At 41.9% G+C, this 10,955-nt stretch overlaps 1 protein-coding gene across 2 annotated transcripts; it reads right to left on the reverse strand.

Moving 5' to 3' along the window:
- Positions 1 to 845: 845 nt before the first annotated feature.
- GDAP1 (ganglioside induced differentiation associated protein 1) lies at positions 846 to 9,620 on the reverse strand. 2 transcript variants are annotated; one of them, XM_048938647.1, is made up of 6 exons: positions 9,354 to 9,620; positions 8,511 to 8,703; positions 7,134 to 7,304; positions 5,772 to 5,866; positions 5,214 to 5,328; positions 846 to 4,046 (listed from the first exon to the last, which is right to left on the reverse strand). In XM_048938647.1, exons 1-6 carry the CDS (start codon positions 9,423 to 9,425, stop codon positions 3,664 to 3,666), a joined length of 1,029 nt encoding a protein of 342 aa, XP_048794604.1. In that variant the 5' UTR covers positions 9,426 to 9,620; the 3' UTR covers positions 846 to 3,663. The 2 variants fall into 2 exon arrangements, with proteins under 2 accessions (XP_048794604.1, XP_048794603.1); XM_048938646.1 differs by having other exon boundaries at positions 7,134 to 7,307; positions 9,354 to 9,619.
- Between the last annotated feature and the right edge of the window lie 1,335 nt (positions 9,621 to 10,955).

Genomic DNA, 10,955 nt, shown 5'->3' on the forward strand with positions numbered 1-10,955 from the left:
TGAAATTGATATTGACATTAACTAACAAATGCTCTTAAAAATGTGATGCAACAGTGCATCTGCAACAGTTTCAAGTGCAACAGTGGATGTATGACTATGCAAATTTGGAAAACGTGTTTATACTCTCTGTATTTATCTTTCCATTCAGTCTTGTTTCTCTTTCCTGTTTAGATGATAAAAACTCTTCACAAGGGCTTCACATGTAATTCCGGTTAACGCTAACATCACAGCCACCTCAAAGCTGGTCCGGAGACCATGCATATCATAATATCCTTAAAGTCAAGCTCTGTCAGCTGTCTGATTATAGCAGCTCTGCTGGCTTTCTAAACACTGAAAGCATATGCAGTCCACAAGTATTGTTATCTATTCCTCTGCTTAACAAGAAAGATTATCCAATGCAGATTGGATAAAAACTTATGACCATCTTATGATCATCAGTGTAGACACACCGTGTTTTTTGTTTGTCACAGTAACTTACAGAATGGAGTGCCTAGTGCAACAATGTACACCAAGAGTCACATTCACTAGGGAAAAATTTTTGTTTGTATTTTAATAGGTTAATTGAAAACAAAAAACAATTTACCCTCTTTCAAGTGGGATTTTAACATTAAATAGCTTCTGTTGAGCCTTGTGCATATACAGCTCAGCCAGCCAGCCAAAGAAAACTTACCATTGAAACTGCTGTTTCTAGGTACACACAGATCAATCTGTTGAACACTTTTCAAATATCAAAGGCTTTTCTCCTTGAACAGCTTCAGACTACTCACAGCAATATTGTACAAATCTCAAATGTGCTTTGTGTGCTTTGTTTTACTGCAAAAGAATACATAAACCAATCTAGAAAGTAATCTCAGAATCTATGTTTATTTTCCTGGTCCCACATATAAAGACATGATATGAAATGTTATCTGATGCATGATATGAAAGCAAATAGTAAATGAAAATCAGAAGACTGTGTATCCAATATAAACAGCATCCAGAGGTACTCAGCAAAGAAAATAAGGCAGGCTGAAAAGAAAACTTACAAGAACCACACAAAAGGTACTGTGCACAAAGAGTCATATATAGTGTATGTATTTTAAAATCTTTAGAATACAATCACAGATAAGCCTTTTGCTGCCACCTGCACAGAAATCAATGTTGTGCACTGTATTTCAGGATTGTGAAAGTGAGTAGCTTTAGTTGAATAGAACTTTATCAAAACTAGGGACCCAAACTTTTCTCAGCAAGTTTTATCCCTGTTCATTCCTGCAGACAAGTTTAATTGCTATTCAGTAGCATTCATTTTAATGTGAGCCATCATTTGAGCTTTCTTCTCTGTTGAACAATCTTAATTAACTAGTATAGAAACTACTCACAAGCAAAACTTATAAATATTACAAAACTAGCCTGCAGTAGACCAAAGCAGTTGTTTCAAGGCTCAAGACTACTGGTTTCGTGAGCATGCTCACATTATCCATCTTACACTGAGATCATCGGCATCTTGTTTGTGAAAACTTCATGATTTCCTGTACATCTCAGAGGCATGCATGCCCTGGAGGACCACTGACATCTGGTGGACAGTTCAGTCCTTCCCAACAATATCTGCAGATCCTGGGAAGCAATGAGCACCAGCTGACGTACAGCGATCAAGCTTGGGGAGAAGGAAAACTGAACAGCTTCATCAATAATTACCCCATATCTCAGCACAGAAGTGGAAATGTGTGTTCTTAACTAAAACTAACACATTTCAAAAAGAAAAAAAGGGAAAAAAAATAAAAACTAAATCTATCCTACAGGGAGCTGTCATAAATATTGAACTTTACTGTGACTTGATCAGAGTGTATTTTACAGATGGCCTGCCATAAGAACATGCCAGGGAAGTATTAAGTTACAAGGTTTACCCTGTGTTTGTTAACTTGGTGGAACATTCAGAAAGAATACAGAAAACTTACTAAACAGCTGTCAGAATTCTCAGCAATTACTCACTGCTTTCTCTCAGCAAAATGATTCAAAGTCTACCTTCAGGTAGATGGGCATTTCTTTCTGAAATGGGAGCTCAGTTCAAACATAATGGAAGTGTTAATACTTACTGAGCCGTGGAAAGTATCGGTGTTTCTCTACACCTTCCCTACAAGACTGTAGCTTTGCAAAGAAATCTGCATCTATTCCCAAAACGAGCTATATTTTTCACTTATCACCAATATGATAACTCTCTAAGTAAAAAGGTTGCTAAACCTGCAACACAGGTTATCCAACCAGACTATCTTAAATTGTTTTTACAGAATGCATTGTTGTACATACATTATCTAGTTGGCTGTGGAACACTGTGGGCAAACATTTCATAGAGGCTCATGCAATTGCTAACATAGCTAAGTCACATGCAAAAAAAATCCAGCCAGTGCTCAAAGTGGAAACAAGAGGGTGTATGTGGGACACTGATACGGAGAAAAGTGCATCAAGCCACCACAAGAGCAAGATAGAAGGAGGAGATAGGAATGAAAGTAGGACATTTGCACTGGGATAGTTTGGCGTGACTCAGCCAGGCCTTGTAGCTGAACTGGGTATCTGGCTGGGACAAAGGCTGCCCAAAAGACACTAAAAAGGCAAGTATCAAGTTTTGCACTCTCATCTGTGTATCAAGAGAAGTCCAGAATCTGCTGGCTGCTGATGCCTCTAAAGAATTTCACTCAAGTGGCCCACAAATCATGGATATTTATATGCTTTTCAGGTCTCTTCCTGCATTACTGAATGAATAACATACTTGGAGAAAAGTGGCTCTAGAAGGCTGCTTAATAATACATTCTTAAATATCCAACTGCAAATCAGTAGACATTCATCAGTACGGAGATATTCAACTCATACATGAAAGGCACGGAGCTTACATGGCACTCAAATCCTACTCTGTGCATTTAAACTAAGTACTATCTTCAGTATTTTAACAATGCTGGTTTCTGCACAGTAATGAATTTTGCCCACAGTGAAAAGCTGTCACACTCCTGCAGCTATTAAATAAATATATTATAATCAGGTCAGCTACTAGGTAAAGGAGATAGAAACACTAATCACTTCTACAAAACTATCACAGCCTTTACATCTTCACACCTGAAAAGAAAGTATCTTCCTTCCAGTACCTAAAAAAGGGAGCCTACAATCGGGAGCAGAGCCAACTCTTTGAAAGGGCAGATAACAGCACGACAAGGGGAAATGGCTTTAAGTTGAACGAGGGAAGATTTAGGTTGGATGTCAGGGGGAAGTTCTTTACTATGAGAGAGGTGAGGTGCTGGAACAGGCTGCCCAGAGAGGTTGTGGATGCCCCATCCCTGGAGGTGATCAAGACCAGATTGGATGGGACCCTGGGCAGCCTGGTCTAGTATTAAATGGGGAGGTTGGTGGCCCTGCCTGGAGCAGGGAGGTTGGAGCTTGATGATCCTTGAGGTCCCTTCCAACCCAAGAAATTCTATGAGTCTATGATGATTCTTTCCCCTGTTGCCCTCCCCCCCCCATATGTATTTTCTGCAAATATGTCAGCATTGTCAATCAAATTATACAACTGCAGGAGATGATTACTGTGAGAAAGTTCTAATTCACAAACATAACCTTTCTTACACCCTTATATTTTATTGGGTATAGTCTACTGGTGGAGTAGAGATGGCCTCCACTTACCACCAGGGGCAAACAAATCTAAGAATAATTTTGTCTGGTTCTAATTGATAACATCATGTTGGCAAATCTCTTCCGAAGACACACTAAAGCAAAATAAGCCATTCCTGCTAGCATGCCGACCATCAGGGTGGTGCCAAGAACTCTGGGTGCTCTCTTCTTGGCCACTCGAAATGCAGTTGGGAGAACTGCTGAGATTAATATATTGTTGACGTGTCCTAAAACTTTGTGAAATGCTTTTCTCTTCAGGACACGCTCATAATATGCTTCCAAGTTCGGCCGTTTTCCATTTCCCCAGTTTCTTCTTGCTAATCCAAGAAATTTCAACCGATGTAACGTGACAGCAAGTGATACATCTGCCAAACTGAAGAATTCACCACATAGCCAAGGCTGACTTCCATCTTCTAATCAGAGATAAAACATAAAGAATTAAGAGCTGAAGAGGTACAAACACAAGCAGAAAACTGCCTAGGTTAGTTCAGTGCTACTTCAAAACGCTAGCAAACAACACTAACACTGCAGCTATACTAGGATCTGAACATTTTACCAATCCTCATTGATCACACCCTCTCTCCATTGTTCACACAATCACATAAAATCTTAGGTTCAGCAGCAATCCTACAAAGTCTGCCAATCTTCATAAGCTCATCAATGTCATACAAGTTGATTCACTGGAAAGCCTGTGTAGCACAGAAAGTAAAGGGCTGCTGGGAATGGTGACAGGCTGTTGGCTGAACAGGTTTCTACCATCCTATGTGAGCTAAACCCTTTCTGCAACTCTTTCACTGTTGATTCAGTAGAAAAGTTAACCTAGATTTTCATCTGCTTTTTCAAATCTACTGTCTTAATGATAACCCATAATTATTACAACAGCTATTTACAGAGCCAAATGCACTATTACTGACCTGAGCAGATGCAGTTGATACTGACTGATGCTTCATGCAGATCCCAGTGAAGTCAGAGGAAGAATTTTTATTAGCATTACTGGGAGTTGGACCAGAATCTCAGTAAGAGGGCTACTCCCATTCAAACAAAACTCAACTTTCATTTAGACAGATGGCAGGTATACACTCTCAAGGTTTTCAAGAGAGCAGGCTTGTGCAATGATTAAAGCACTTATCTAAGTTGCTAATTCTGAACATGCTACAAATACCAGCACTCTATGTCCTTATAGTATTTAAATGAGACCTTACTTTTAAATAAACTGTGTTTACCATTAAAGTCAAGATCATTATAGTAAACTGAGTTCCACAACTACAACATCAAGAATAACATTCTGTAGTTACAGCTATTCTTGTTTTGTTTACAAGATACTCTAAAATTGTGCAACTAATTATACTCACAATATGCTGAAATGTGATCAGGCACTAAGATTTCCAGTCACTAACAGCAGCAGTAAACTGAACAAGTATTTTAAACAGTATTAATCTGTTCCGTGAAGTCAGATCACTGTATGCTAAAAGTATCACTTTGGATGTATTTAAAACAGGCCCATAATGATGCTGTCAACCACTTTACTCAGTTACCCCAAACATAAGCATCAACAGGATTTAGCAACAATAATTCCTTACCCGGTGTTTCTTCATTTCGACGCTGCAATTCAGTTTCAACCTGATCCAAAACTTTCTCCAGTTCATCCAGTATTTTCTTTAGGTATTTTATATTATCATGATCCAGCAGTTTAGACTAAACATATGTACATGTTAGTTTCTTAATGTACAGAGTTCATATTTCTATAACATAAACTTCTACTTAAGATACTACAGTGCTTATTCATAAAATGTAGTTATTTTCTCCACATAACTTTTGGGTACTCCTAACAATTCAGATAGCACAAGAAATTATATTAGAGATGTTAGATAGCACAGTTTGCCTCGTCCTGTATTGTGCTCAACATCCCAACACCAATGCTGATATCTACTTACCTATGAAGTCAGTGGAACCAGTCCAACACTTCAGCACACACTTGAAGCGTGTAGCTGATTTGGGGGATAGACTGCTTCACGCCTTGTAGGGTTAAACCACTGCATGACTATACTGGTAATGACAGGTGAAACAAATGTTTATATCGTGACAGAAAAAATCTGACACTAACAAGAAAGGACTGGAACACAAAAAAGCTTTCTTACTTTAAGGCGCTTCTGTTTTGCTATGTAGGCATCTTGAAGGTCTGGATTTTCTTCTGCAAGCTTTTTCAACTCTGATTCTGTATTACTTATTTGACCTGATATTAAAAAAAAAAAAACAGAAAACCAAAGGAATTACATTAGCTATCCAAATCCACTCCAATTCACAGGAATTTATTAGTAGTTTGTGTAAAAATACCACACAAAAAATTTGAGAAGTGGCACTTCAATTATGGTAGACGGTATCATTTTCTATATTACATATTCAGCATGGCAGTGATATCCAATGGCCTGGACTGGCTGCTAAAGTGAGCCTAAGTGAGCACTATCTGTTTCAGTGTGATCCGATATGAACTACAATTTGAAGCAAAAGGCACAGTTCACAGAAGATACAGGCCAAGTTTCTTGTAGAGAATGCTGTAAGTCTGAAAACAGTTCTGAAAAGTTAAACTGAAGTCATGTTCATTAATCAGCTGAACAAGGATTCCTCATACAAGTCTGTGGCTGAAGGGAACAGTGGAGCTCTTGAATATACATACAGTTCTAAAATACAAATAAAGTATTAAATGTTAGCCTCTAATTGATACGAAAGGGAACACAATACAAAGTCTAGTTCTGGTGTCCAAATCCAGGAAGAGAAGAATGGAAAAAAGAGCTGTGAGAACTGAAAGAGTGTTTGCTAAGAGTTTAAATTAAGCACGTCTGAAAACTACTGGATTTGAAACCAGGTTCATGTGGAGAGGTTCTCTGATTTCTCTGATATACAGGGAAATGAGCTACATAGCCTGCAGTTATTTCCTCTGCTCCTTTAATACATTTTTCCATGGGAAAATGGTACGTGTAGAAAAGTCCTCCAGGTAAAATATTGACTTGAGGGAAATCAAGGAATATTTTACCATTGATTCTATCAGAACTCTACTTCATCCTTTATCCTGATTCTATATTGCTGTGTTATTTGCACACAGGGTTTAAACTGAGCTTTAATGATTTCCATTTGTCAGATGAACATAGGCTACTTTCACCCAGTTATGTTCCCTGGAAACTCCTCTACAAGCATGAAACGAGATCAGAAAATAAAATATTTACACCTGTCATAGCTGTCATTTTGTTTCATGCAGCATATTTTCCATCATTTGGAAGATTAATTCCATAGACATCTCAAAAGCGACACTTCCTCATTTCCATTTTCAAATGCTAACAGGTTACAAAACAAATAAAAAGTATACGCACAAATTACTGAGCACTGAAATTAAAATCAGAAATATGTGCCCAATGTATTCTGCTTAAGACACATCAAAGACACAAGATGAACGTAATCCAACATCTTATTATATGATATGCCCTCAGATCTATAACAGTACGCACTACGGATTCTGCTTGTAGCATAGGCTGGAATCATGGAGTCCACAGTTAACTCAGGGTGCAGAATGCAGCCGTGCGTGTAGGCATCCATAGGCAAGGAGTCTAGAAGCTCTCTGTAGTGTTGCACCCTTGGGTAATACATGCTCCCTTCTTCCGGCATTAGTCTTGGCACTTCTGCTGCAATACAAAACAAAAGCTAAAAACAGAAGAACCATGTGACTGAGAAGAACAGTACTTCCAAAGTTACCTCAGTTAGTCCAGCTACCATGAATGACAGAACCATTAAGAGCTTTGCTATTCCCCACTGTTACTCAATACCTTGGCAAAATGTACACATACATACTTTGGTCATTTGAATAATCCCATTCCAATGCAGCATTCTACAAAAGCATTTACTTAAGAGGCCTTCAAACCAGCAAAGCTGATTCAGCACCTATGCAGTACTTCCAGGAACAGATTATAGTAGCACACAACTCTTTCTCACTCTGACAACAGAGGTTCAGATAAGCTACTACAACTGAAACCTTACTAAAGCCAAAGTGCTGTGAAAACTGAATACCGCCTTAGAGAAAACCAATTCATAGCATCATTGTAAGTACTCCTGCGCACAACATCGAGTTTTATCCTGCCCTTAATCTATCCACGCTTTGCTCCCTCATGTGACCAAAATACCAGTGTAAACCGCCCGTCATGTGAAGTTTTCTTCATGCCTTGGAAATTACAGCAGAACCATCGAACCCCTGAAACACAAAAATGCTCCCTCTTTCAATCCAAAGAAAAGAAAGTTATTCATTTTCTTCAAAATTGAGAAAGGCTATTTTCCAGTAACACAGATACAAACAATGTCAAAAGCAACCATATAAAAGTATTTTCTTCCTACTTTTTACCCCTTTATTCCATTTTGTCTCCAAAAATAACATATTTGTTCTACTTCCTTTTTTATCCCTGCGATTATTCTGGAACTGACCCGCAATGTCCACTATTCTCTCTCTTGCAGAAAAGTAGGAGCTGTCTGACAATGGCAGTTCTGCAATTCTGTTGAATACAGCCTGTTCCGTGGCAGTCTCAGAGCAGAACTAGCACAGCACAGTGCTGTCATTTTTCTACTTCTCCGAGCTACCAGAATGGGTAAGAAAGACAGCAGCATGTTCATTTACAGATCCTCATGAAGGTACTGGAAGATGGGACCAGACCACATTAAAGGATGGCATTTTGTCCCATACCACCCAGCACCAGCACAGCCCCTTTATTTGCAGGATTATAAAGATTTTGCCATAAAGAACAAAACAAACACAAATTGATACAGATCCAGCTCTGACACTGCTGCATGATACTTGTATATGTGAGAAAGACAATGGACTGAAACGCCTATAGGATTACCATCTACAAACGTTGCTTCGAGATAATCAATGATCTGCGTTGCATCACAAATAATATTTTCCCCATGGATGAGGACGGGTACTTCTCCGGAAGCATTTAAGCGCATAAACCACGGCTCGTTGTGTTCACTCAGGGGCAGATTTACATCATGTTCTTCACATGTTAGCGCTTTCTCAGCGATGGCTAGGCGCACCTGGAAAAATACGACCAGATTTTGGAGAAAAGAAGGCTCTGGGGAGACCTCATTGCGACCTTCGAGTACTTGAAGGGAGTGTATAAACAGGAAGAGGAATGGCTGTTTACAAGGGTGGATTGTGATAGGACAAGGGGCAATAGTCTTAAACTGAGACAGGGGAGGTTTAGACATTAGGAGGAAGTTCTTCACAAAGAGGGTGGTGACACACTGGAACAGGTTGCCCACAGAGGTTGTGGATGCCCCATCCCTGGAGGCATTCAAGGCCAGGCTGGATGTGGCTCTGGGCAGCCTGGTCTGGTGGTTGGCGACCCTGCACTTAGCAGGGGGTTGAAACTGGATGATCATTGTGGTCCTTTTCAATCCAAACCCTTCCATGATTCTGTGATGCAGCAGATAGGGATGCAGCACGCACAGTCCAGCTCCTCTCGGCAGGCCGGCTCCTGCTCTGCGTGCCAGGCCCTGCACTATGCCCTGCTCATCCCCAGCGAGCTCCACGGACACCCCCTGCACACCCGCACCTCCACGCCCTTCCACTCAGCCTGCAGGCCGCGCCCGTCGCGGAGCCGCCCTTCAGGCGAAGAGAGGCGGCTCGCCCCCGCCTTCCCCACCGCCGCGGCAGCCCCGAGCCCCCTCCCCGCCGCCCTCACCTTCTGCGAGGAGAAGGACTGCGTCCAGTGGTACAGCACCAGCGGCGCCGCCGCCCCGCCGGACCCCGCCATATCCGCCCGCAGCTCCGGGAGCCGGCGCGACGCGGCGCGTTGCGGGGCGAGCGGCCTGCCTCAGCACAGCGTGGGGATGCTGCTGTCCGCAGCGGAACGAGGGGGCCGGCACAGGTCGGCCCTGCCTACGGGGAAGCCGGCCGCAAAACCGGCTGCGACATTCCCTGGGGTGGTGCGGGAAGACGGATGCGCAGGTGGAAAGGTCACATGGCCTCTCAAAAAAAAAAAAAACGGGGGGGGGGGGGGGGGGGGGGTTGTTTGCTTTTCTTGAGCAGGGATTTTGATTGTGGATTTCACGGATGTCAGCATCGTGCTGTCAGGGGAAAGAGAAAAAGAGAAAACAAAACAAAACAATATGTTACCAGAGGTCAGATCCTGAGTATAACTCCAGGGGTAAACTGCTCCATTGCCAAATGCCCCTCATTTACATTCACAGAAATAAAGATATAAATGTAAAATAATACACGTTGCTTTTGCCTCCAGCTATCCTGTCAATCTCAAGAGAGAAGGCTGCTCCATTTTGGTGGTGTTTTTTTAGACTAGGTCTAAAAAAATTGAACTATTCTGCAGTGAGGGGGAAGGGGTTGTATGTGAAGTCTTGGGGAGCATTCAATGAAAAAAAACCCGAACAGCTTCCATCATCAGGAAGTGCCCCACCATGCACAGTGTGGAGATGCAGTCACCAATTGCACCTCAGGGCGGAGGCTCAGCTGGACAGGCAAGGTGTGCTCGCTTTCTTTCTGGCTGCCATCAGCCCATGGGCCCCCTGACATGAGCCATTTCTATGCACCAGGTGATGACCTGAATGAGCAGTGCGGTGAGAGTTACACCCCAACACTGAATACAGCCGGGGTCTGGGGGCCCCTCACACCAACTGTTCCTGTATGCCAAGTGATGGCCTGCCTGTGCAGTGTGTTTCAGAACTGCATCCCAACACCAAGTACCTTCAGTTCTGGGGGAAAATTTGACTAATGTCAAGCAAGGAAATGAATTTAAATCCACTGAAAGAGGCAACAGCTCTTGTAAGTCAAAAGGGATGAAAACACAAAGGTTTAGAAGCCTACATTTGAAGAAAGTGAGGCCTATGATTAAGGTCACCACATCAGCCACATGCAAGTAGACTGTAATCAAGTACAAATTATGACATTTGACAAATTGTTTTCTTAATTAACATTACAGAATCACAGAATCACAGAATCACCCGGGTTGGAAGGGACCCCAAGGATCATGTAGATCCAACCCCCCTGCCTAGCAGGGCCACCAAACATACACATTCAGATCAGGTTGCCCAGGACCCCATCCAACCTGGCCTTAAACACGTCCAAGGACGGGGCATCCACAACCTCCCTGGGCAGCCCGTTCCAGGGCCTAACCACTCTCCTAGTAAAGAACTTCCCCCTAACATCCAACCTAAATCTTCCCTCCTTCAACTTAAAACCATTTCCCCTAGTCCTGCTGTTGTCAGCCCTTTTGAAGAGTTTACTCCCCTCCTGGGTGTAGGTTCCCTTCAGGTATTGATAGGCTGCAATG

The sequence above is a fragment of the Lagopus muta genome, chromosome 3, assembly GCF_023343835.1.
Source record: "Lagopus muta isolate bLagMut1 chromosome 3, bLagMut1 primary, whole genome shotgun sequence".
In the NCBI taxonomy this organism is placed as follows: domain Eukaryota; kingdom Metazoa; phylum Chordata; class Aves; order Galliformes; family Phasianidae; genus Lagopus; species Lagopus muta.

Bases quoted from the DNA above. Each gene is read 5' to 3' on its own strand.
- GDAP1 (XM_048938646.1), bottom strand. From the start codon at position 9,425: ATGGCGGGGTCCGGCGGGGCGGCGGCGCCGCTGGTGCTGTACCACTGG. The intron at 5,329-5,771 runs GTAAGAAAGCTT...ACATATGTTTAG, and splicing joins CAAAACAGAAGCGCCTTAAA to TCTAAACTGCTGGATCATGA. The intron at 4,047-5,213 runs GTAAGGAATTAT...ATCTCTGATTAG, and splicing joins TCGAAATGAAGAAACACCGG to AAGATGGAAGTCAGCCTTGG.